General features: G+C 42.6%; 2 protein-coding genes across 3 annotated transcripts; both read left to right on the plus strand.

Annotated features, from left to right (window-relative positions):
- The first annotated feature begins 2522 nt into the window (after window positions 1-2522).
- Window positions 2523-11077, plus strand: admb (adrenomedullin b). Its single transcript, XM_053886244.1, has 6 exons — window positions 2523-2615; window positions 2716-2839; window positions 9458-9594; window positions 9703-9814; window positions 10069-10191; window positions 10400-11077. Exons 4-6 carry the CDS (start codon window positions 9711-9713, stop codon window positions 10623-10625), a joined length of 453 nt encoding a protein of 150 aa, XP_053742219.1. The 5' UTR covers window positions 2523-2615; window positions 2716-2839; window positions 9458-9594; window positions 9703-9710; the 3' UTR covers window positions 10626-11077.
- Window positions 11078-14315: 3238 nt separating this feature from the next.
- ampd3b (adenosine monophosphate deaminase 3b) lies at window positions 14316-27011 on the plus strand. 2 transcript variants are annotated; one of them, XM_053886524.1, is made up of 16 exons: window positions 14316-14455; window positions 17627-17690; window positions 20023-20245; window positions 20309-20483; window positions 21827-21992; window positions 22182-22401; window positions 22585-22714; window positions 23414-23608; window positions 23715-23846; window positions 23995-24158; window positions 24422-24548; window positions 25383-25546; window positions 25749-25869; window positions 26197-26370; window positions 26461-26571; window positions 26636-27011. In XM_053886524.1, the coding sequence occupies exons 2-16, from the start codon at window positions 17633-17635 to the stop codon at window positions 26807-26809; spliced, it is 2334 nt and encodes a 777-aa protein (XP_053742499.1). In that variant the 5' UTR covers window positions 14316-14455; window positions 17627-17632; the 3' UTR covers window positions 26810-27011. The 2 variants fall into 2 exon arrangements, with proteins under 2 accessions (XP_053742499.1, XP_053742500.1); XM_053886525.1 differs by lacking the exons at window positions 14316-14455; window positions 17627-17690 and adding an exon at window positions 17980-18194.
- Window positions 27012-27200: the final 189 nt, after the last annotated feature.

Raw genomic sequence — 27200 nt, forward strand, 5'->3', positions numbered from 1 at the left:
CATATGGTCTTTTTTGTCCGTACAAATAATTCATCTCACGCTAGAGTCACTTTAATTTAGCATGTAATGGACCAAACTTGGCAAAACGAATCAGCATCATGTAAATAAAAGCACAGCATTTGCAAATATGTCATGTGAGAAAGTTGTTCTGCAGATAAACATGCAAGCACGTGGTATTATTATAGCCAGTGGGAGCTGACCTCCAAGATAACAAGCACGGACGTTTTGGCCAGAATATTCATATCAATTTTCCATAGGAAATTCTATAATAATTTAATATCCCAGCAGATGGATAATTAACATCATAATTAATGCGAAAAATAAGTAAATGAATTATTACTGAATGAACTGTATGCAATGTCTCAATTCTAAAGCCATGCAAAATAATACTAGAATACAAGTGTCATATTGGCTTCAAGTGCTATAACAGCTGTGACACACAAACATATATCTGGTAATACTGCACAGCATTAACAACATTAATCCAAGCAGTTTCTCGCCATCGTAAATACCAGTTGAAGGAACGTGAGAAACACATTTTGTTTTGCTTCGATTTTTGGACCTTTTTTAAGTTCATCTTTGCTTCATGAAAGCAGCAATGAGGTGCTGCTGATAGAACAGAGAGGGAAACTGGACATGCCAGTCAAAATAAAATTTTACGAAAAGCTTTGGGTGTTGAGCTAATAAGATACAGAGTGAAGCGTCAATCCACATTTTTCTCTGACTCGGTGGATCGACTTTGAATTTCATGACCATCTCGAGTAGATGTTTCTTTGTTTATCTGAGCAGATTAAAAAAGGAATCCGTCCACTGCAGCTCACTCAGAGAGCAGTGAATGGTCTGCTGAGATTCTGTGGCTGTTGACAAAACAACAAGACTATCAATTATCCATCTGCTGGGATATTAAATTATGATAAATTCTAGCAGAAATAGCGTTGCCGCTCTCCAAATGTAAATTCCAGAGCAACAAACCCGAGAGTTTCAGCTGGACTGCAGGTAGTATAATCCAAGCATGGTGTCCATCAGGAAGACACGGGACAAAACTGTCTGTAAATGATCAGACATCGATGCTGTAAAGCCAACAAATTGCCTAATCACACACAGTTGCATGTCATTGTTTATCAACGTGAGGTATTCTGAAACCAAGTAAAAGCAGATTGTATAAATATTTATGTGACTATTAGTCCAAGATGAGCCGCATCCACTATCTGTGGCATGTTGATCAATATCAGAGGTTCCTCTGCCAGGTGTTGGGATTTTTGGCTTTAAAATTTAATATTCCGTGTCACACCCCGCCCACAGGAATGTGAGAGTCACTCCAAAATTGATCCGGAGCTATTTTGAAATGGTAATCCATTAATGAAAGACAGCACAAGTGAGTAGTTTATATCTGAAACCTGTGTCACGCTAAGGCAAAAATAAATGTTGAGGATTCATTTCATTTTTCACTCAGCCCTTTAGTACTCATCTTGTAATTCCAAACAGTGCTGCCTCAGAAGACATGCTCAGAGCAAATGTTACTATGCTATTGTGTGTTTCATGAGTTATTGTGATATAATGAAGCAGCAGGTGCTTTAGATTGAAAAAAAGCAAACAAAAAATATTGGATTCCAATGCCTTAGGTTGGGTCATGGGGGCAGCAGCCAAAGCAAAGTGGGCCAGAAATATACGGCGGTGTTTCCCAGGTCTGCCTCCTCCTAGCCGGACATGTCAGGAATACCTCACCACAGGGGTCTAATCTCGAGTCTTCCAAAATCCAACTGAAATGTTGAATAGGTGTAACAGACTTGCTGTTTATGTTGTGAATTTAAATTGCACAAACATGACACATATTGCAGATGACGTTTCCTTGAGCGAGCAATACGAATCGTGACATGAGTGCGACTGAGTTCATTCCTCAAACAAGCCACATGTTAATCTCTGGTCTAGTTAAGAGGCTTCATGAAACAACGTCCTCCTATTGTGAGCCCACTAGATGGCACTCTCAGATATACCCGGATATAATATTTCGCTTTGAACAAATACTTTGGAGAAACGTCATTGTTCTTTTAACTGCATGTACCACATGGTGAGCTCTTAAAATGAAGATGTTGTTTCCCGAAGCTTCAGGAAGTCACTCTGCTCTGTTCACTGATGTTAGGTAAAACAAGTTCTGGGAAGTGGCTGCGAGATAGATCCTTCACCAGCGCACAGACTCATTTTTAATGAAAAGAGCTCAGAACTATAAAAGAACGATGGTTGTGAAGGCTGGTCCGCTGTATCAGTAGCACTTGCTGGCATTAGCATACCTAGCTGGAAACGGCTAACGTGGTTTCTTAGATTAGTTGCATATATATCCACACAGCGTTTGTCTTGTCAACTTCCAACTACATGCTAAAATCCAAAATAAGCCCAGATGCCCTCTTTCATCACAGTGAGTGCCATTTTCCTTGTTTTTCTGAGGCTATTTGTTTCTTCTGGGTCGCCGTCAGCCGCCGTAAAGCTGTGGCTTATGTCATGTCATGTGTAGGAGCCTCCGTTCTCCTGTGAGTTCCTCCGTCATGGGTGAACCTTTCTCCAAAGGATAACAAGTGATCTTGTTGTTTGGTCACTCTTCAGAGCATCTTGCCATATTTGTGAGTCATCTTGCCTTTTGGATCAGCTCTTTCTTCACCACAACAGACCAAGATTATGCCTGAAAGACTGATGCAGCATCCGTTTATCTGTCAATTTCAGGTTCCATCTTATCCTTGCTCTGTTCTTGGAATCCCACCATCAGACAAGACCTCGACCATTAAGACCAGGTGGTGGCTCCCACAAGAGGACAGAGTCATGGCTGAGAGATTCATGTGTTTCATGGGTGGGTGAATGCTGTTGCACTGTGATGCAGACATGAACGATTCTGCATAGATGCAATGGTGGGACATGATTGATTATTATTATTAATGAGTTTAGGTTACACTCAGCAGGTTTCAACTTTCCATTCCACGGGCACCGGCGAACAGCAAATATGTTCACGACATACGACGATTACGGCGGCTGACGGCGACCCAGAAGAAACAAATAGCCACAGAAAAACAAGGAAAATGGCACTCACTGTGATGAAAGAGGGCATCTGGGCTTATTTTGGATTTTAGCATGTAGTTGGAAGTTGACAAGACAAACGCTGTGTGGATATATATGCAGCTAATCTAAGAAACCACGTTAGCCGTTTCCAGCTAGGTATGCTAATGCCAGCAAGTGCTACTGATACAGCGGACCAGCCTTCACAACCATCGTTCTTTTATAGTTCTGAGCTCTTTTCATTAAAAATGACTGAGTCTGTGCGCTGGTGAAGGATCTATCTCGCAGCCACTTCCCAGAACTTGTTTTACCTAACATCAGTGAACAGAGCAGAGTGACTTCCTGAAGCTTCGGGAAACAACATCTTCATTTTAAGAGCTCACCATGTGGTACATGCAGTTAAAAGAACAATGAGGTTTCTCCAAAGTATTTGTTCAAAGTGAAATATTATATCTGGGTATATCTGAGAGTGCCACAATAGGAGGACGTTGTTTCATGAAGCCTCTTAAACTAGACCAGAGATTAACATGTGGCTTGTTTGAGGAATGAACTCAGTCGCACTCATGTCATGATTCGTATTGCTCGCTTAAGAAAACTTCACCTACAGTATGTGTAATGTGCAATTTAAATTCACAGTACAAACAGCAAGTCTGTTAGAATTTTATTTGAAGAATCTGCTCCTTGGTCGATGGATACAAGCCATATTCGGCATGAGGTTTTCGCTCAGACTCAAGAAGCTGTTTTTCCATTCGAAACATGCAGTGATTTTCTGCCGTTTGAAAAGTAATGTTTGCTACTCCGATTTGGTCATAAGTGGCATCACTTGAGTGTTCTGTTGGGAACCTCTCCCTTTGAGAAGTGTGGGTACATCACATACCAGAACAACTGAGCTAATGGAATCCTTGCAAAACTGACATTTCTGACTGTGGTGATAAAACCCCATGAAATATGCAGCTATAAATAGACAGAATGTCTATTAATATCTTGTGATGGGCGGAGGCCAATGCTGACCTCAGCGTGTGTAATCTGTCAGTGAAAATCAACCTCAGACTCGCCCGGACTCTGGCACCATATTGTCCTCATTTCTTGGATAATAAAACAAATATCCGGAGAAGCTCAGCTATTTTGGCCTGCTAGCATGAGCTAATAAAACTGTTTATCAAATCAAGTTGTTCGGATCTCAGTGATAAACCGCGTTTGATAACTAGCAACTTGTTCAGATGTTCGCTTCTCATAAGGTCGCTATTGGAATCTACCTAGTTATTCTTACAAGCTGCGCAGTTTGAAACGCAATCATAATGGAAGTATTTATTTATATCTGAGTAATGTGACCAATTACTTTTTGATTACTTTCCATTACTTTTTTGGGAATGTTGTGAGGTGCCATCAAGCCAGAAGACTTAACTTCAGTTTTGTTACTTTAATAATGTAAAATGAGGAGGAAAAATATAAAAATATGTGTTGTTGTTATTTGACATTGTGTACTAATTATGTAGAGATTGTCAATAAAAATCCAAACTTTTGGAGGTGTGAATATCTTACCTAACATAACTACAGAAAAAGTGTAAATTTTAGATGTACAGGCACTATTTTAGTACCGTTGTATTGTTGTTTGCATAAATACAGGTGAAAGGGCCACACTGTAATAGATAGATTGAATAACTTTAAAAATGGCTGTTGAGTACCTTGAGAGTTTCCCACCTCATTATCACAAGCACCTGTCAATTTATAGGCAATACATTGAGAACAACCACTGTAACTGTGATGAGCTGTGGTGGACGAACCTTCTAACAGAGTCCCCCCCGACTGAATGCTTCCAAAGGTCCACTGTTCTGAGGATAGGAGTATGAGACCGTCATGGAACAAGCTCTTGGAACATATTGTGGCCCCCAGAAATTAAAAAAACAAAAAAACAAGGAATGTGCAGGACAATTGACGTATTTTCAGAAGCAGACCTTCACTTCTTGCTGAATTTGTAACTCAGAGCATAGACTCTTCAAACAATAGAAATGTTGCCCAACTCACGAACATGTCTCAAATGTGGCTGAGTATTCCAGCTGCTGTTGCGTGCTTTCAAGCTCTGCAACAACGGAATTTCCTTGCAAGCGGATCAACCAAATATCATCTTGTCAAGGATCTGAACATTATTTAGTGAACTTCAATCAATAGTTACCTGTTTCTTGGAAGCAGAAGACGTTTAAACAAATGCATTTCACAATGAATGTCAAACAGTGTTTCAAAGGAGAAATGATATGGTGACATATGACAGTAGAGAAATTTGACCCCACAAAGCTGCTTTTTAGTCACCGGAACAAGAAAACCTTTGAGCGCCAGCAGTTATTTGTGGCATTCCCAAACGCATGTTCAATGAATTGTTACATATGGAAAACGTAACATTCTCAAGTTGTTTGAGCGGAATGTGCTGCCTCCTGATTTCACCGTCGTCTGGACATGCAACAGTCCGTGAATTGTCCTCGTTCGTGCAGTTGCTATGACAACCATGCTAATTTAGATTCAGCGGTGATTACAAGCAAGTGACTTACTTAAAGGCTTAAATCAAACCAAATGAAAACAAGGACAAGGATAAACAAACTGTGACAGACCTTTAATGGTTCACAGCCTGCGCTGGTGAGTCTGAATCATGCCAATGATGAAAGGTTAACCCTCGTATCTCTAAAGGTCAACAGCAGAGCCCTGGAGACGACATCATTTGGCGTCTAATCCACATTGTTAAGCCATCAACAGCTTTGGAAAAGACCTTTCTGGTTGAGAAAAACTCAAGATACCACGCTAGAGAAGGAAGTACAGACCCCAGACTAGTTTTGCCCAGACAACTAGCTGTGAAAACAAACACATTTATTTAGATCATCTGAGTAAAAGTCAAGGCCCAGGAACCAGTTCTAGTCTGACAAGGCATTTTTTGTGCCAGTCATTGGCTCGAGATTAGAAAGTCATTTAGAATGCTATGTCTAAAGATCCAAAAGGCTGCAGAAACTTCAGAAAAATAAAAAAGTCATGATTGTGATGACAGCGGCAGACTGGATGTATGTTTGATTGAAGCCAGTGGTGCAGGCGACAATGTGCTTTGACTCCAAGATAAGTAGGTTTGTCTGGACTCTAATTTCCTGCCCTAGGAAATTATCACTTGCAGACTATTAGAACAGATACACATTTCATTCAGCCCGACACGTCCTGTTCCGATGATTAAGTCTGACTTCGTCCATGTGGAATTTCCCCTCTGTGGAACTAATAAAGGTTATAATAATAATTAGATAAAAAATAATTTAATCTAAATACTAGCGATGCTCCGATCAGGATATTTGCTGCCCATCACGGATACCGATCACATGGATTGACAATGAATTTGTCATCAAAATGATGAGACCTCCTGCGTACATGATGTGAAAACATGATCCGTTAAATCATTTGAAACTCTCTGTGCATCGTCAAGTGCTGGTGTTGAACGCGTTTCCCCGCACAGCATTTTCTTGAGCACGTGCTGCAGGATGCAGACTTTACATGACAGGTTGAAAGAACCTCCACAGCAAACATGCTGCTGGTTAGTGAGCCACAAATAGTGAGGAGCAGATGCATCACAGCCAGGATCGGTTGTTGTGATCGGCAATGACAGGTAGTGATCGACATTCACCGATCACGCTGAAATCGGTCGATCACGATCAACGATTGGAGCATCCCTACTAAATACATTAGAAAAAAATGCCACCTGCTGAACAAAGCGTGTTCAGAATCACAGCTATGTTGGTGTGTGCGACGGCATTGAATCATCACTCCAAAGTGCTGATTCAATTAAACTAGGTGATCAGTCAGCACGACCACTGCGAATATCACAGTGTGGGTTCAATCGCTACCTGTCAACTCCATGAGTTCATACTCATCTGACAGTTGACTAGTGAGCTCACAGTGCCACCTGGGTAGATGCGGTATCATGAAACGATACTGCAGGGTTGATCAAACAGTGTCCTAATTTTCAGATGCTACTAGATGGCGCTCTTGGTTTAGGCATGATGTGAGGTTCAGAATTTTACTGAACAGTCAACAGTTGAACAGTGTCAGTTGGTGGCCTCTAAAAATTAGGACACTGTGACATGAAACCTCATCTACCCTTCACTAGATGAAGTTAGTGATCTCACAGCTCCATCCCTTCGTTGTGGAAGTGACATTACTCAGCAATTTGTTTTTCTCTTTTCTCACACCATATTAACCAGGAGAACCTGATGCAATTGGAACCAGCTATTGCTTTCGTCGCACCACTCTCTGCATGCAACTGATTGAATGCGTTGTTGTTGTTGTGTTGTGCCTGGAGGCCCTGCAACTTCTCAAACCTGTTTTGCACCCAACATCTCAGACAAGAAGGAACAAACACATCAGGGTTTCAGCAGTGGATTGGACACTTGGAAAAAATAAACTTGAGAACTTGTCGCTGTCAATTTTAATTTTTTAGAAAAAAAAATAAAATCAACCATGTGAAACATTCGTCAAGTTCATTCTCCAAATCTAAAATACAAGGACTTTGAGAGTGAGAGGATTCCAGAGGATTGGAGGAGAAGTGTGCTGGTGTTCATGGAGAAGTACAGAGAAGGTCAGAAGGAGCTCCATTGTGTCTTTGTGGACCTGGAGAAAGCGTACGACAGTGTGTCAAGAGAAGAGTTGTGGTATTGTATGAGGAAGTCTGGAGTGGCAGAGAAGTATATTGGTGTGGTGCAGGACACATATGCCAGGTGTAAGACAGTGGTGAGGTGTGCTGCAGGTGTAACAGAGGAGTTCAAGGTGGTGGTGGGACTGCACCAAGGCTCAGCTCTGAGCCCCGTCTTGTTTTCCATGGTGATGGACAGATTGACAGATGAGGTTAGACAAGAAACCCCTTGGACGATGATGTTTGTAGATGACATTGTGATCTGTGGTGAGAGCAGGGAGCAAGTGGAAGATAAGCTAGAGAGGTGGAGGTATGTCTTAGAAAGGAGAGGAATGAAGGTTAGCCACAGTAAGACGGAATACGTCTTACTGTGTGAATGAGAGGGAGCCAAGTGGACAGGTGAAGTTACAGGATGCAGAGATAAAGAAGGTGGAGGATTTTATGTACTTAGGATCAACTGTCCAGGTCATTGGAGAGTGTGATAAAGAGGTGAAGAAGTGTGTGCAGGCAGGATGGAATAATTGGGGAAATGTGTCAGGAGTGATGTGCAGTGTTGGGACTAACGCGTTATTAAGTAATGCGCTATAGGAACTGTGTTTGAGCTATAATATACAGTTCTTAAGAAGTTACTTTTGCTAGTGACTAGTTACTTTGAAAGTAATGAGTAACTTGAAGTAACAAAGTTACTTTTGAACGAGGTAACTAGTAACTGTAACTACGTTACTAATTTAAATTAACTTGCTCAACACTGGTGATGTATGACCAAAGGGTATCGGCAAGGATGGAAGGGAAAGTGTACAAAACGGTGGTCAGGCCAGCAATGTTGTATGGTTTAGAAACAGTGGCACTGAGGAAAAGGCAGGAGGCAGCAGAGATGAAGATGCTGAGGTTCGCTCTGGGAGTGAGCAGGATAGATAGGACCAGGAGCCAGTATATCAGAGGGACAGCACATGTCAGGTAGTTAGGAGACAAAGTCAGAGAGGCTAGACTGAGACATGGTTTGGTCATGTACAGAGGAGAGATAGCCAGTACATTGGTAGGAAGATGTTGAGGTTGGAACTGCCAGGCAGAAAGTGGAGAGGAAGGCCAAAGAGGAGACTTATGGATGTGGTGAAGGAGGACATGAGGTTTGTAGGTTTGAGAGAAGAGGAAGCAGAGGACAGAGACGGAGGAGGATGATCCACTGTGGCCACCCCTGAAGGGAGAAGCCGCAGAAGAAGAAAAATCATTTTGCTCCAAAGCTTCAGAAATGGTTCAATAACTTTCCTGACATTTCCCAGCATTTTTGAGGAGCAATTGGTCAACTTCACTTTCAAGAAATACCTCGACTGTTTGAGGCCTGGGTATGATAATGATTAATTTAGATTAGTTTGATGGTCTGAAACACTCACTAAATGAGTGACCAGGAACCACCCATGAACATGGAACGATAGTTTAATGACACGTTGTTTCTTTCGGACATGTGGCACTGGACTATTCTTTGGAAAACAGTTGCAGATAAACATGTGTAAGAATGACGACGATTCTATCATAATAATACTCCACAATCATTTCATTCAGCTAAGATGACACATGTAATAAACTTTGTGAGCGTGCTCCCATGAATTGGACATTCAGCCATGATCTTCTGAATATTTCTCTCAGTTTTCTCACTGTATGGGGTGGCTGTGGGTTGACATGAACTTGTCCCACAGACCCTCCCACTGGGCCTGGCATTCAGGTGCAGTTCCCTCCCTCACACTATAAAGCCTCCTATGTTAGCAGGGTCATCTTCAGACTTCAGCTCATGGTAAACACTTAAGTGTTGGGCCCGACATCGACAGTGCCGCCACGCTGCCACGATATCACTGGATGTTCACCTGAACACCTTTTATAACACCAGCTTTCAGGAACCCAAGGTAAGCAGCTTTTTCCACGTTTCAAAGCCTCTGTTTTTGATGGCTGGTTGAAGCACTATTCTCCAAATACTGCCACCCCTCATGTTCACCATGTTAATTCCTTTGTAGTTGCCAGGATGAGACTGACTCTGCACACACTTATCTGCTGTTGTGTGCTCTCTGTGGCCCTGCCAGTGGAGCGAGGTGCCACAGAAGACGTGAACTCCAGTCAGAGAAAAAGGTAACAACCAAATGTGTTGATATTAGGTTGCACAGATTTAAGAAGCAACTGAGAAAAAATAAATATAAATTACAGATCACTGTTCTTTTTGTGCGAGAATAACATTTATGAAGGTAAAATTTTTCTGACCTGAAATAATGACTGAAAACTGACGTAAAAATCCTTAAGTACAGTCAAAAGATTCCTAAGAAAATATAAGGTGGAGGCCATTTTCATGGGGTCGATAATAATGTGTTTTATGTACCTCACTGAAGACTGCGAGTCTGGATGCAGAGTCACATCAGGAGATCGAGCAGTGGTGACATCCAAGATGGACCTCAGACAGATGGGACCGCACCAGCACCAACACCAACACCAACACCAGCACTTAATTCAAGGTATTATTATTATTATTATTATTATTATTATTATTATTATTATTATTATTATATGCTGAGTACTTCATTTTTGGTTTTATGAAACATAACCATCAATATTTTTACCGAAAAAAAACCGTTTTGTTTTACTTTGTTAGCCATTAAAAACAAACAAAAACGTCACTTATTTAATTCAATTGAATGAATGAATGAATATTTATTTCTGCAGCAGCGCTGAACAACACAGCGTACAGAAGAGATCAGCAGTGAAGGTGTCCGCCTGTGTCCTGTTCGCATGTTCGTACCACGAGCTACTCCATCGCCTGTACCAGATCACCAACAAGCAGAGAGACGCCAACGCTCCAGAGAAGAAGATGGGCTCTGGAGGTTACGGACGGCGCCGCCGCTCTCTGTCAGAGGTCACAAGACCATCCCGCCGAAAGCCAACATTCTAAGACAATAGACTTCTGATCGTTTGGTTCGCATGTCGAGGCTGCGAGGGGGACAAGCAAAAAAAAAAAAGGTTAGGTTTTGAGGCTGAAGTGCAGGTGCAGCGATGTGGATGAGGCTCGAGGGACTGAACTGGAACTGGCAGATAGAAATGACTGAAGCTAACCCTGCTAGGTGGACTGCTATAACTGCTTGAACATTGTCTCAAAAGTGCAATTCATGTAATGTGTACTCAATGTATTTAATTCTAATATGCTTTATTATCACTGCCTTTCTATAAACACTGTACGTGCCTGTTTATGAAAGTAACTTCAGTGAAGTATTATGTACAACATGTATCTATGATTAATCATGTATCACTGTATTTACACTCGGTAACTCAATTTGGGAGCCAAATCCTGTTTTCAAAAAAACTCTAGCCGGTGTTTTGCTGCCATCTAGCTTTACGTTGGGCTCAAAAAAAAAAAAAAAAAAAAGACGGAAGTATATATTTTTTTATGCCTATAAATCTATTTTTGAATGCAATAAATAATCTGAAAGCAATTTGAATTGTTTATTCACACACAATCATACATTCTTCAGGACTGTGCGCATGACTCATTTCACGCGCTCAGCCAGCGCCGGGTAACAGGTTGTAGAACCAGGTCCCAGCTCGCAGGGAAGACGTCATGACGGTCCTCAAAATGTTCCGCGAAATCATGCTCAAAATGCTCTTGTTTTCCCGTGAATTCTGCCGTGTTTCAAAACGTTCCTTGATGATCGATCATACATTGTACAGTTGTTATTCACACACACACACACACACACACACACAACTGTCCTTCATATTTGAACGCTATGTTCAAAGACATGTCTTTAGCTGTACATTCCTTTCTAAAAATAAGTCCTCAATCCTCTGCTCTGCCTCAAAACACATGTGACCCTACAGTGGACTTGGTCAGCGTGTTCCTGGCTTTCCCTTCCGGAACCTATTACGACATGATTTCTGCCAGTTGCTGGACTCTCAACCAACCAACCAACCAACAACACTGTAGTGGGTGGTGGTGCGCACACTGCCCTGGGATTTCTCCTTGTTAGACAGTTCACACTTTTAGCAGTTGTCAAATTCTTAACTTCAGTGACTGAAAACAAAATTTATGGCACAGTCGTTTTAAGACGCAGTTGCTCATGCCGCTCTGTGCCACCATTCTTCATCATTCAAAACGTGCCCCGCGATTGAAAACCGTGACAACTACGGAAGAAACCAGAAGCCAAGAAAGCTCACCTTCAAAAACTGCCTTCGTGGTACATTTGTAATGGAAAAGAGACTTAATGGGAGCCATACATACGTTCAAAAACGTATTGATATAATCCTTCAGTACAGTTAAACACACGTTTTTGAAGTAGATTGTCTACCTTTGTGTCTATCCATCTATATATCGCCAGCAGATAGAAAAAAAACCCAGAATAAAACTTTGACAGCCGTCAAGAGTTCAAGAAAAAAATGGTGCGAATTATGGAAAAATAAACGGTTAGAAATATAAAATATAGCTTGCAACGAACGGGAGACCGTTTAGCTGCAATGACGCTTTTTACAACTAAAATATAATAAAACATATCACGACTGACTGAGAAATGACACCAACGGCGAAGCTTGATTTGTTTGCCAGATGGGGGCGACACAAGACCAACACGGATCAAGCCCTTCAAGGGCGATGACGTCTGCAGGAGGATGCTGCGCGAGGTGCAGCGGTACTGAAGATGTTAAGGGTTGGCAAACGAGCATTTTTTAAATAGAGTCAGTGGTGATGTTGCTGAAGGAAGAGGGATTCAAATGCACAGTGACGACATGTTGGAGTGCCAGAAGATCTAGTGCAAAGGGAGACGTGATTCAAAGGTGGAGCTGCAGGCAGACTTGTTGAATTTGGCCGAGGAACATGAAAACAGCCTGGTGTCATGTACCGCCAGATATATGTAACAATGGTTCTCACCAATTCAGTAATCACATCTCACAATAGAAAGGAGGTTACAATAAAATAAAAACTCAAATGTTGCTCATTTGCAATGTTTGCGTTTACACTGAAATAGCAACATGGGCCACAAATGGGCGACGAGTTTAGATTCGTGACTGCCACTTGATCTCTCAAAACCTAGCCAAAGATATGAAGGCAAGTGTCACACTAAGATGATCAATACTTGAAACGCAAAAATGAAGATCTGTCGACAGAAGACCAGCACAACACTGCTACCACCTTTGTGATAAAGGGCAGACAGAAGTCCGATCCAATCCTACAGATGTATCACTTGGAGAGCTGAGAGCTTCATCTGGCTACATTTTTTCTTGCCAGTCTTGATGTTTTATCATGTTAACACTCTGTTATGTTCCTGTATGCGGCATCAGCAGACAACAGCACTCCTTCAACACATAGTTTTTCTTTTCTGAATTTCGAGTTCCAATGGACTCATAGGCAACAAACAAATCAAAGCCGGGCCCGGGGGTGGCACATGTGACCATGACTCTGCCTGACTGGACAATACATGTTAATTGCCCTCTACATCAGATCTGGGCAAATACAACTAAAACCTCTGTCGTCCATGACTACGGAATTGAGGGGAGCTAAGTGGAGGGTCACATCATCTTGAGACTTGAAAGACAACAAGGTCCGGAAAGTGTGATTAAAAACCAGATCAGGAAAGAAGTGGGGGGCCTCTGTAGCACTGGCTCAAGCAGAAGGGATTCTTAGGCTCAGAGACATGGTTGGAGCGGGATGCACAGGCAGGCAAGGTCTGGGAAGACCAACTTTCAACAACAGGGAGCAGTCAGTCCAAAGGAGAGGAGCTATAGTCCAGGACGAAACAAGGAGGATGATGTGGTGGTAGTGATTGGGACATGGCAATGAAACCGAACACAGGCAGAGAAAAAGACGATTCACCCAAGCGAGTCTCTTCCAGCACTCCACAATACTATTTCGCCCTCTAGTGGCTCCTCAAAATACCCACACCCTGTCAATCCAGGCGACAAAATAATATTGGGGTAATAATACACACTTAACAAACGTTTCCCACAATACGACAGAATGTTATGTTCAATGTACCTGACCAATCAGCCGTGCCTGTCATGCAATGTGAGGCACGGAGTTGTCAATAAAGATCTTCTTGGTGAGGGCTGGATACGATACCCTACCAACCCTTGTAAACCTGTACAGATGGGGTGTGAGCTGCCAGCTGGACCCAATAAAACCACAGCATCTTGCAGTCAGCCCCAACGTGGGAGCTTAGAGTAGACCTGAAGAGGAGGCTGTGGTTTGAGGTTTGCACCCTGCGAGTGCTTTTACAGTTCACACATATATTTGCTTTAGAGTCACCCTCAAGTCATGTCTCATTGCTGTGTGATCTGTCACATTATGAGGGCGGACATTTCCCAATGTCCTTCCAGCTTATCTTGCTGCGTCCCTTGTGGGACCAACACTGTGTGCTGCAGGAAACAGATAGCGATGTGTTCTTATTGGTTAATCCATCGTCCTTAGATTCACAGTATTAAAGATGACTTCCAAAAATACCTGTCTTTTACAAAGGTGCAAGTAATTTGTGATGCTAGGTCAATTTGTATCTCAGAGTCACCTCTTGAGCCATCAAACCAACTTCCTGCAGTTTGTCGACTGCGGAACTGCAGAACTTCCTGAAACCATTTGAGGGCAGAGTCACAGCAGCACTCTGATCAAGTAGGGGTGTGGAGGCACAGTCAGTACACTGGAGGAAGACGCTGCTCTGAAGAGACGTGTCTGCTGGCCACTGTTGCCAAATAAGGGTAGGCGAGCACCCAGAGGTGATAACACTGAGTGGCTCCACGCAAACAGTAAGTGTGTCTTTTTCTTTCGAAAGTAACCAAAAACTAGAAAGGTGTCTGAAACTCTCTCTTAGTTTAGTTTCTCTTCTGTTGCAAATGTGTGCCAGTAGCGCTAGAAACAATGATGATCAATTTACTGTCTGAACCCAGGGAATTGTGTGTTCATGTAATGTAGCTGGTCTGATCAGGATGCAAGATTTAAAGAGATCATACACTTTGTTGTCACATAAACTTGGTGTGTTGTAATGATTCCAAGATGAATATGTGAAAGTGAGTGTTTAAATTCGAGATGGTAAAGAACAGTAGATATTGATGTTAAAGGTTCAAATACCTGACTGGAATTATTGCAGTTGGGAGCAAAACTGAGTGCTGATAGCAGAGAAAGGCTCTGGCACCCCAGCAGGGAATCAGCAAAGAAAAATGAGATGAAACAGTTCAGAATATGGACGACTGTCGCGTTCAACTTTATTTGTATGTTCCACAACAACATATTGCTGAGCCTCTCAGATACTCAGATGTGTTTCTGTAAGTTAAGCCACAACTCAAAGTCCATCTCAGGCCGACGAAGAATTCTATCACACAATTGACCTGCGCTATCCATCCTGAAGCCTAGTTACCGTTGACGAGTCCCAACATGCGTGTCCTAGTGCTTTTGCAACACATTCTTTCTTAGTCAGTCATAGAATAATGAGGGCAGATGAGATTGTCCAATTTTGGGTTTCAATGAGGACAATTCTGAATTCAGAATTTTGAATTCAGTGTTACTTGAGAAAGCCAACTGAGAGTGCAGCCCTCTGACAAGCAGCTCATTTCCAGCCACTGCCCTGTACTTTGACCTCACTCATGATGGACTGCTAACCCTCTGCGTCAGGGGTGTCAAACCGGTCCTCCCAGGGCCGCAGTGTATACCGGCTTGTGTTCCCACCAATCAAGGGGACACTTCCTCACCAGGCTGTTATCAGCTGATTGTCAGTCTGGTGCAGTCTCTTTCAGCGGACACCTCGTTGCTTCAGCTATGTGCGCCTGCAGAGTTGTAGCAAAAGTGGATCAGTTTGACCCCCCTGCTCAATGTGTTGCAGCATGCTGGAAACACACAACTGAGGTCCCAAGGAACATCCAAGTCGACTTGCTAACTTTGGATGCAAATCGGAAACAAAGTCAAACCAGAAAAGCACTCAGAGAGACCAGACCTCAGCCAAGCCACACAACTATAGCCACGCATCCAAGAGCAAAACAAAACAAATAAACAAACAAAAAAAAAGATCATTATCTTGCACATACTTTATGAATATATTTTAAATTGTAAATTGTGGGAAGTATTCCACGTAATGAGGTCAAACAGACAGCAGATGGCGGTAGGGCTTCGCCGTCAGAGACCCATGACGTGAAGAAGAGGCTCTGGGCAGGACAGAACTTTCAAAATGTTAGAAAATCCAGATTTTGTCACTGCTGGCACATGGAAGAACAATTATTAAGGGGATTTGTTGTCTCTCATGAAATCAAAACGTCCATTTTACAAGCCGGTCACGTCACTGGATTCCTGACCTATTGAAAGTCAATCAGGAATCTTTTGAGTGCTCATAAATCCAAACAAACTAATTAATTATTTCCAAGTTATCTCATCTTCAGACAACAAAAAATGGATTTGAAATATGTCCGTCCTTTTGGATTTATTCTGTTTACAAAAACTCAAGTTCAACTCAACTGAAGAGTCCTGAACAGTATCAGCAAATAATTAAGGTTCATGCTTTCCCTATCCTCAAAGTCAATGAAGTGTCGCTACAAAACATAAAAACATAACACAATACACCAGAGGTGGGCAGTTAAATTTCCTAAAGGGCCACATTATAAACTGTGACAGTAGTGAGGGACCATCATGCCAAAAGGAAGGCGGCGATGACTAAGAAACATGACGGGACAAAAAAAATCTTACGTAACAAAGAACGAACCATTCAATGGAAGCAAAGATATTAAGTGCAAATATGGCATGAAACCTATAAAAATATTGCATTTATTAGGCAATTATGCAATTTAAGTTGAATATAAATAATGAAACTAGAGCAAAAATATCTATGAAATATTAAAAGGAAATTAGAATATATATTTTCAATTTTCTTTTCATGTATTTTGAGGAACAAAAAATACTCACTAAAATGGCAGATGAAAAGAAATTTAAGTCCTGAACATGTTATAATCATTCTTGAAACAGTAATGCTAAGAAAGAAACAAGACAAAATGACTACTTATCAGTTGTATAGTTTTAGTCCGACCTCATGAGGGCCGCAAAAACACAAGAAAAGGGCCGCATATGGCCCCCGGGCCGCACTTTGCCCAGGTCTGCAATACACAATAATAAAATTTGATTCATAATTTCACGTGTGGACTCCCTTCATTTTCCCACTGCCTAACCTGGTCTGTGACAATCAGACACACAGGATGTTTTGACTGGAGTTGAACTCCTTTTATAAACTTGGGAACATATTCTGATAAAATCTGAAAACAACATTTATGAACAAACAGAACAAGCCTTATGTAAGATGGAAGCTTGTCTTAACTGGCTTGCAGCTGTGTCTTCACAGGCTTATTGGTTACGTAATACTTCCTTTTGACTGTGAAAAGGTGTTGCCATATCACCTGTTATTTGACACTTTGGGTTTGGAAATGTAATGTTTTTACCATTACAGTCATCCAAAGATGCAGATTTTGGAGCTGTTGATCTCTCTGGTTTTACGACAATTTTCTTGTTGGTCATGTGACTCTTTTCTAGTAAAAACCAGCAAAGACTAGACATGTAACTTTACAATCAAATAAATCAAGGTTCATTGTGACACAATCTGTTGTTAATGGTCACATCAACAGAAAACTTTGGTGTCAGCACAACACTTTGGACCCTGTGCTCCAAATAAGCTCTTTTCATAAAGACATGATGGAAGTATTCACTGTCCCGGTGCCTTTGGAGTTGATTTGCATCTTGTACATGTTGAATTAAAAAATAAAAGTTTAGTGTTTAAGTGAGTGTACATATACACTTTGTCACAGTATATATATATAAAATTGTGTTTCATATGTAAATGTTTCTTCATATATATAGCTTATGTTGCACAGTGTTGATCTCACTCAACATTCATGACTATTAACGCTAATGTTGCTCTACACTTTTGTCACCTTGTGTCAATACAGTTGAGAATGAGACGCCGTGAGACTCCCCTTCACAAACAGCAGTCCACACCCTGCTTTGGGAAAGGTGAGGACAGGAAACACCTACACAAATATGCAGGTTTCAATTTGCCAAGAATCACATTGTGTTATAAAATCTTAAACATTTCAAACACATCCTGGATTTGCATTGCGGTGCACAGCGCTGTTTCGTTCTACTCATGCAGAAAAGTTTCTCACGTTTGTTGCCAGCTGTGACATACCAGCTTGGTTTAGCCACCCTGTTTCCATGGTGCCCTCACCATCTTAAAATAGAGAAAGAGAGGGACAGTCCGGACAGCAACAACATGCTGGCAAGTGAGCACATAAACAGCCAAGCGAAGCCGAGCTGAGACAGTTGTGTTTGGACACCCAGTGACACGTCATACAAATATACACTGCACTGCACTTCAGGAGACTTGCAGTACAAGTGGGAGGCTAAAATAGTGGGAGAAAAGATAAAGAGGTCCAGAGGAGACAGGCACATGTGAGCTGAAGTCTGGGACTCAACAGCCAGTGAGACGACGAACCATGGCCCATCTCAATGCAGAAGGTAAGAGACTCAACTGAGCCAAACAGGAGGAAAAAGAGAAGTGACTACCATAAGAGGAAACACAATATATGAAGTTTGTACATCAAGTTTACTACATAACCTCATCATTTACTGTCATTAATTTAAGAAAGCAGTTGAAATGATATATCTAAAATTAATAAATCTCTTCAGTTTCCAACACTGAAAGAATGTTGAATAGTTGTTGAATAATATATAATAAACTTGTATTATTTATTAAACAACCAAGCCTTTCTTTCACCAGGCGGTTCAGAACAAGTTGTTGTTATGATAACCAGCAGACTGAAAGGCAACAAGGAGACACATAATCATAAATGCAAATGAGATAGCCAAACAATGTAAAGAATATCTACAACACTTAGAGACACGTGTTCAGTGAAGCAGAAGAGGCTTGTGCACTTGCAATGCACGGCTGAAGTGAGGCTTTTAAAGAGGAAGGGAACTAATGACCTCTAGCGTGCAATTTCAGCCAGCATTTATTCAAAACAAACCATGGTTACTGTTAGAGTTCACGTCTTATATTCATCCTTCTCCGATCTCCAGGCTTCATAAAAAACAGGTAGCTTCCTTCGTGGTGTTTGAAAAAGATCATGACAGAAACTACCAGTTGCTAGAGTCAAAGTAACCTTAACCAAATCCACCGAGAAGTTTGTTAAATAGAGTAAGTCAGCACCCAAAAAGACACACACATGCTTTTGTAGATCATGTTTCATGCAGTGGGGGATGCAGGTCAAGGTCATTGAAGACTCTTCAGCTGTTTTCGAGACAGCAACACGTGCAAACAGGCCCTCAGATATTGACAGCTTCAAAAATGTACTTGTGGTGGTCGTGCTAGGGGACCATGTCAACCCGGGGACACATGTTGGCGGCGGCGTTTGCAGTGGCAGAAGAGACATATCCAGTGACATGTAATTGATTGCCAAGTTGCCTCCCAGACAGAAAGGCAGTCAGCTATTTGTTAGAAGGGAGCTGTGAATTCTGAGCCGTGGCTGTTGATTTAGTACTTGCTGTAACATTAACACTGTTTACAGCTCCGATGACACCGTGGACGGTGTAGTGTGATGTTGGAAAGCAACCACAGATTAACAGTGGAGTGATGACAGGAGGGCAGAGCTATAAAAAGAAGAGGAGTCACTAGAGAACTTTGCTAGAATTTCTTCATCTCCACAGAACGTTAGAATGGGTTTAAACACGGTGTAAGTTGTTTAAAGCAGGGCTAAGAACTTCCTGACAGGAATGGCTGAGGTAATACAGAGGTCATCGATTCCAGGCTCAATTAAGACGGATGTTGACCTGCTGACACGCATTCACTCACTCTAAACTGCATGACCTTTCTTCGAAAATCTTTCTCAGGGCAGAGCCAGCAAGTTGTTGAGCACTCTCACTTCGAGGTCAGGAGGTTCTGCTGTCACTTGAGGGCAATGATCACTGTTGTTTACAGACGCAAAAGTGTGGGAAGAACGCAGAGCACTGAAACACAAGTAAGCTGTGAGGACTTGTTGACGTGAGAACGCGCTGTGTGTGTCCACCTCCTGCCCCTCGGCTGGGGTCAGACCATTGGTCTTTATCCAACACTCAGGATCACATTTAGTTTGGCTCATTAAGAGGTGAAACAACACGAAGGTGAAGCTCAATCCAAAGTTAAGTTCCCATGATGTGCTGTGACCCACCATCATGGGGTGAAAGATCTGAGAAAATGATGGCATGTTTAAAATTCCACGTCTTCTTTCTCACGACTGGTCTGTGAAAACATTTTCCTCCAGCTTGATGGGATCCTCAGACTCACGCATCCTGACGGTTTGTGTTTCAGAGAGTCCCCGTCTCTTTCCCAAAATGTCGATGACCGAAGCGGATGAGAAGGTCCGTTTGCTGGCTGAGAAGGTCTATGCCTCTGCCATCCAGCAGGAAGACAACAAGGATGCCCTGGCGCTCTTCACTGTCCCGGAAGATTGTCCCATCGGTCTTCATGAGGACAGGGAGCGAGCGCTGAAAAAAGAGATGGCGGAACAAATGTCTCAGGAGTCGGCCAAGAAGTATAAGTTTACAATTCTTTGAAGGTGTAAATCCGACAGCCAATGAATTTATCTTTTCATCAGGAAGAAGAGCTTCATGCTGAAGCGGTCGCAGTCAGTGTCCCTGCAAATTCCCTGCAGTGTGGACTGGGGCGCATCCGTCTCTCCATTGCTCACCCCCACGGCTGCTGAATCTGTTTTTCCAGAGAGTTTTCCAGACTTCCAGAGAGTGACCATCAGCGGAGACTACTGTGCTGGGGTAAACACGACAGCCTCTAATGGATGTTTTCGCTGAATCAACTTCAGCAACTTTCATATTTTATTGAAGCGGTACTGTGTCTGAAAAGCTTTTACCACACAATCACTGACTGTCAGATTGGATGCGGTAAACACGAGGGGTGGGGGGAAGGAAATTCATATTTATTGAATATCCCTGGAACCCCTTCAACAGGAAATAAGAGTCTAAACAGGATGCAATGGAAGTCTTCATGAAACAGTGTCACTCTCACAGCCCTCTAGAAGGGACTCTCTTTGACCAACTAATTCAATGGAACGTTTTTGAAAGAGGGAGTGCCACCTACTGACCCCTGAAAATAATGACACTGTTTCACGAAACCTTGTCAGCCCATCAACAGTGTCTCCCCTAGAAAACACAAGAGACAGGATTTCTATTAAGAGCACAAACATACATCTGCTTTTCATCTTTCATCAAGCTCTCTCTCACCGACATCACATCCTGTCGGACTCTTTGCTGGTCACAATATTAATATGCAATGTCGGTGAGCTTGCTTTAAATGTAATTTGATTTTAAGCCTACCACAATCATAAAAAGCTCTTACTGGGCTGATGAGGTTTCATGAAACAGTGTCATTATTTTCAGGGATCAGTAGGTGGCGCTCTCGGTTTAAATGTGAGATTTCATTGAAATAGAAAATCAGAGTCAAAATCAGAAAATCTTTTTTCTTATTAATCCCAAAGGAAATTATGTTCCTAACATACTCTGTACCCAACATATCACAATAAAATAGAAATAATATTATAAAGTGCAAAAAGCTGTACAAAAGAGCTTAGAAACAATGTGCAAAAAAAAAAGCAGATTCAAGGACAGAGTGACCAGAAAAACATGCCAAAGAATCCTCCATTGTCATTTTTCCAGGGATGAATTGTATAGTTTTATTGCCACGTGAAGAAAGGACCTCCTGTGGCGCTCAGTCTTTGAGATGGCTAGTCTCAGTCATCGGTCCATGTGCTACTGTATTGGACCAGATGGAGGGGGTGGGTGATGTTGTCCAGGATGAAAAAATGAAAATGAGTACAGTTAGGTCAGTTTAAGACAGCACCAACATTGGACTATTGAATATGAAATCGGATTTCAATATGAAGACGTTACAGTGCGATAATATCCTCAGTGCACCATCCATTAGCGAAGCAGTCAAGCTACCTCCAGTGCAAGTCAAGCTAAGCAGTGCATGCACCAAATGAAACTGAACAATAATGTACAACAATATTGCTTTTTTTTTTTTTTGAGCCGCAAAATCACTTCCATGGCAAACATGATTGAGCCTTGAGAATTCAGGATTTGACTGTGATTCATGTTTTCAGATTACAGTTGAGGATTATGAACAGGCAGCCAAGAGCCTCCTCAAAGCGTTGTTTATCAGGGAGAAGTATTCCAAGCTGGCATACCATCGCTTCCCCAGGACCATTGCTCGGTTCTTACGTACAGCAGAGAACACCAAGTGGTGCGAGGAGGACGAGATCTTGCCAGGTTGGATGGCCACTCTGGAAATGCCTCGCTTTTTGATAGTTATGATGATGATTACAGTAATGGACACTTACAAAAAGTGGAGTTCAGAGTAATGTTTACATTTTACAACAATGGGGTGATATAAAGTAATTTTAGGAAAAGCTATGTCCACCATTGTTTTCATCCAATATACTGATCTCTTGACTGTAGACATCTGGCCTTGCCCGAATGAAGGAGAGGACCCCTACTCCATGGAGGGAATCCCTGAGAACCTCAACTACGAACTGCAGATGAAAGAGGGCATCATCCACGTGTACGACAGCGCTGAGGCCCTGGCACAAGAGATGCCACACAGTCTGCCTTATCCGGACTTCGAGACCTTCGCCATCGACCTAAGCCACGTCCTGGCGATGATTGCTGACGGCCCCACGTGAGGACACTAACACAAATGAAACACAGCTAACAGAGTAACTAGTAACAAGACACCTGGAGGTGAAAAAATTCTGCAGCAGGAAAGACGTTATTGCTGACCATATGTTTCAAGCACTTACACCATGACCATAAGCTCTCGGTCGCAACTGTCGTGATCATTTCTTGTGATGTTCTCTTGCAGGAAAACCTACTGTCACAGGCGTTTGAACTTCTTGGCGTCTAAGTTCTACCTCCATGAAATGTTGAATGAAATGGCAGAGTTGAAGGAGCTGAAAAGTGTTCCACATCGAGACTTCTACAATGTTAGGAAGGTCAGTGACTGTTGGTGGGCACTTCTCCTTTGCTGAGACGGTAACTTTGAAATTACGTTCAAAGTCAGTGGATCATAAAAAAGAAACATTTTGATGTGAAGCCTCTCTATTAGAGATGAGATTACCTCTGCAGTGTCCGTTCTGCGCAACTGAAGCACGATGCTCTGCCGCGGAGCTGCAAACGTCAACAGCAAAGGCTTCCAAACAAAACCACACACTGCAGCGGGCGAGTGTTAAATTCAAAATAATGCAAAACGCATTGAACAAAATACAAATAGGAATACTGTAAATGGAATACTGTAATATTCATTGCTAGATTGTGTTGCTTGGTAACAGATGGCAGTTCATTTACAAGTGGATAGAGGAAGTGGCGCGGTGGGAGAGTCTCTTCAGTGCTTCCTTCTATTTACACTCCACTTCATGGCACTGCGTACGTCAAAGTAGTTGGGTCTGGTTTACCGGTAAATGCTCGCTGCATGACCACTCACGTCTGATTTGGATGGCATCATTTCGCATTGTTAAATAGGGAAGATTTATTCTCCATTTAGAATGCAATCTTTCAGAAAAAGTGCCCACGTAACCACAGCTAATGGGATTTAAGGAGGACAGAACATGATGGCAACAGCCGAGTGTGATATAGCGACGATCATGTTCAGACCAAATGGGTTCTGTCTGATGGCATCTCTGTATCAAACACAGGTGGACACCCACATACATGCTGCTGCCTGTATGAACCAGAAGCACTTGCTAAAGTTTATCAAGACCACATACCAGACAGAGGCTGACCGTCCGGTCCTCGAGAAGAGTGGCCAGACGTATACACTGAAGCAGGTCTTCAGTGACCTTCGGATGGACCCCTACGACCTCACAGTCGACTCCTTGGATGTTCACGCGGTAAGGCAAAGAGGCATCAGTTGGCTCTCATGGACTGCCATGGAGGGGGGGGGAGAGACTGTGGCAGTGAAGAGTTGACTACATCCTCCGTCTATGCTCTTTTAAGGGGAGACAAACGTTTCATCGGTTTGACAAGTTCAACTCCAAATACAACCCTGTCGGAGCTAGTGAGCTACGAGAGATTTACCTGAAAACCGACAACTTCATTAAAGGAGAGTATTTTGCCCGTCTCGTCAAGGTAACGAAAACCTGTCAGCTACTTCACACATCTCAGAGAGGAGTGCTGCCAAGAGCTCAGCCACTTGTTTACAGGATGCTTGAGGAAGTCTTAATAGCATCCTGATTTTCATCAACAATGCTAAGTGGCGGTTTGGCATGTGCTGCAGGAAGTGGCCAAGGAGCTGGAGGAAAGTAAATATCAACATGCGGAACCTCGGCTGTCCATTTATGGCCGCTCTGCCAGCGAGTGGGACAGTCTGGCTACATGGTTCATCCAACACAAGGTCCACTCACCCAATATGAGGTGGATGATTCAAGTTCCCAGGATCTAGTGAGTATTAAACAAAAATCCACCCACCTTTTATGTGCTCAGAAACCAAGGTGATGGAGTTGCACCATGGCTTCATTCAAATGAGCCCCCATGGGAATCAATGTTACTTACAAGTCCTGCTCCACCAGCCCAGCTGCTCAAATCCTGAATCCCTCTGGAATATCGACATAAAGGAACAGAAAGAGATTAACCTTCTGTTGTGTTACTCTGGTATGAAATGTGCGGATTAGGCGAGAGTTTGAAATCTTTATTTTCTCTTGCAGTGACATTTTCAGGTCTAAGAAACTAATTCCACACTTTGCCAAGATGCTGCAGAACATTTTCCTTCCTCTCTTTGAAGCAACTGTTAATCCAAAGAAACATCCAACTCTTCACGTGTTCCTAAAATACGTAAGTAAAAAGAAGACTCCAGAAAAAGGAGATTGACTAAACTAGGGTCTAACAGCAACAGTGAGATTCCTTCTGCTATCATGACAGATACAGCAATTTTTTTTACTGCGCTCATATCCAGCCTATGAGGATTGGATGGTAGTGCCGACTCACTTGTGTCTTCACTTGTTTCACTTGGGAGCCATGCATAGGTGAAATGCATTTTGAAACAGATTCCAAGTGCACTAAAACCTGGGTCACCAACAAGGCATGCTGATATCGTAACCTACAAGATTTGCCCTTCGACAGGGCAGCAAATGTCAAGATATAATATGAAAAATTAGAAGTTGTCGCAGGAGAAAATGAATTTGATGAAAGAAGAAAACTAGTCTGTCTCCTGTGTTGTCAGTCTGAAGTGGACAGTTTCACAGCTAGACAAAGAATGCCATTGACAGACTGCTCAACTGTTTTGTCCAGTCCAGTTTGAAGTTGAAGTAGGACACAGTTCTTAAAAAAAGATCAAACAATGAAACTTCTCTGTACTAAAGATAAAAGGGCTTCAACAACTTGTAAGAATAAAAATCCTGACTCACAACCTTTGTCTTATGTCATGAACAATCAGAGTTGAACACAAGCGCTGCTGTTAACTCCGATATAGTTGACCTCTTTCACTATTGTGTGCAATGTTTCATGCATTCAGTTTCACAGTTTTTGGGTTGTTTCCTTTAAAGAGACTGAAATCTGAATCGACTTTTACAAATGGGATGTCGCGTATTGATATTGACAGAGCACTTCATTGAATTACACGCGAATGGCGTGCGTGGAATCTTCTAGCTGTAAGGACTTGTCTTCCAGGTGACTGGGTTCGACAGCGTCGATGACGAGTCCAAACACAGCGACCACTTGTTCTCTTACAAAAGCCCCCGGCCCGAATCATGGGTGAATGATGAGAACCCTCCCTACACCTACTACCTCTTCTACATGTATGCCAACATCATGGTGCTCAACAACCTGCGCAAGTAAGTGTCTCATGTTCCATCATAACACATCAATAACTAAGACTCCACTTAGATGCTTCATCTTATGAGAACACATTCAACTTTACTATTCTACTAACTATTTTAAAGGAGTCCCACCCCTAAATTTGACCCAATAGCGAACACTGTTGATGTTTTGTCGTCGCTGATGTACACTTCCTTTCCTCCTGTCACGCTGTGCCAGAGAGAGAGGGCTGAACACCTTCCAGTTCCGACCCCACTGCGGTGAAGCTGGCTCCATCACTCATCTGGTCGCAGCATTCCTTACAGCAGATAACATCTCCCACGGCCTCAACCTGAAGAAGGTGCTGATACTGACGTCAAAAACAGGACACATCATCACAGTGTATACTTAAAGCCCGAAAGTGAAAGCTCAGTAATATAACCAGATTAATTCTTAAATCACAACAGAATGATTCAACTTACAGTTGAAAGTGAGCGCTGGTGAAATGGAACTTTCTAAAGAGTCTTGGTAGCCAGGACCATGCACACGACCTTCAGCTCTACTGCAGCAGTTCAGCATCTGACGTTCACTACTCATTACTAACGCCCTAAGGTTCAGGAGTGGGAGTACTGGGGTCTCATCTTCTCCGCTTTATTCAGAAGCACTAGTTCCATGTTGTCCTCCACAGAGTCCAGTGCTGCAGTATCTTTACTACCTGGCTCAGGTGCCGATCGCCATGTCGCCCCTCAGCAACAACAGCCTGTTCCTGGAGTACTCCAAGAACCCTCTCAGAGAGTTTCTCCAGAAGGGCCTGTGTGTGTCGCTCTCCACTGACGACCCCATGCAGTTCCACTACACAAAGGTAGGCCTGAGTCAGAATGAATGCTGAGTGCGTTGAGCAAACATAAGGTCCACGTCACTGAGTGAAATACGTTCCTTTCAACACCTTCAGGAGGCACTGATGGAGGAGTATGCCATCGCAGCTCAGCTGTGGAAGCTGAGCACCTGTGACTTGTGTGAAATAGCAAGGAACAGTGTGCTGCAGAGCGGCCTGTCTCACCAGGTCAGTCAGCTTGAGCAGGACGAGCCGCTTGTGTTCAATGCCTGACCCTCATCTTGTCCTGCAGGAGAAGAAGCACTTCATCGGTTCAAACTACCTCCAGGATGGGCCTGAGGGCAATGACATTCATCGCTCGAACGTGGCTCAGATCAGAATGTCGTACCGACATGAAACACTGTGCAATGAGCTCAGCTTTCTGGTGGATGCAGTTAAAACAGAAGCCAATGCCACGACTGAGTGACAGCCAGAACACTGCAGTTACAGCAAGCAGAAGGTGCTTCTTGTTGTTATTGTTGTTTACTTTCACGCTTTACTAATCTGTTACCATGTAGTCCAGAGTTTCCCTCGAGTGACTTTTTTTAAATTCTTTGTTGTATTTATCTGTTTTTTGCATCTGTTTTGATCTAATAAAGGGGAGTCAGACGTCGAAGGAGCTCAGTGTGTTGGTGATGGTCAAATGACTCTGCTCGACTGGTAGGCTTGTGTTTTGGGACCCTGTAACTAGTGATGGGTAGATGAGTTATCATGAAACCGAACGCTAATTTTCAGAGGCCACTAGATTTAGAAATGATGTGAGGTCTGCTTGATATATTTATTTTTATACCGTCAGTGACATACATTGACATAACCCC

Source organism: Synchiropus splendidus, chromosome 14 (assembly GCF_027744825.2).
Source record: "Synchiropus splendidus isolate RoL2022-P1 chromosome 14, RoL_Sspl_1.0, whole genome shotgun sequence".
Classification (NCBI taxonomy): Eukaryota; Metazoa; Chordata; class Actinopteri; order Syngnathiformes; family Callionymidae; genus Synchiropus; species Synchiropus splendidus.

Excerpts from the sequence above, each read along its gene's own strand:
- admb (XM_053886244.1), top strand. The coding sequence starts at position 9,711 with ATGAGACTGACTCTGCACACACTTATCTGCTGTTGTGTGCTCTCTGTG. Across the intron at positions 9,815-10,068 it reads AACTCCAGTCAGAGAAAAAG|ACTGCGAGTCTGGATGCAGA; the intron begins GTAACAACCAAA and ends ACCTCACTGAAG. Across the intron at positions 10,192-10,399 it reads ACACCAGCACTTAATTCAAG|CAGCGCTGAACAACACAGCG; the intron begins GTATTATTATTA and ends TTATTTCTGCAG.
- ampd3b (XM_053886524.1), top strand. The coding sequence starts at position 17,633 with ATGAGACGCCGTGAGACTCCCCTTCACAAACAGCAGTCCACACCCTGC. Across the intron at positions 20,484-21,826 it reads GCGGAGACTACTGTGCTGGG|ATTACAGTTGAGGATTATGA; the intron begins GTAAACACGACA and ends TCATGTTTTCAG. Across the intron at positions 26,572-26,635 it reads AGAGCGGCCTGTCTCACCAG|GAGAAGAAGCACTTCATCGG; the intron begins GTCAGTCAGCTT and ends CTTGTCCTGCAG.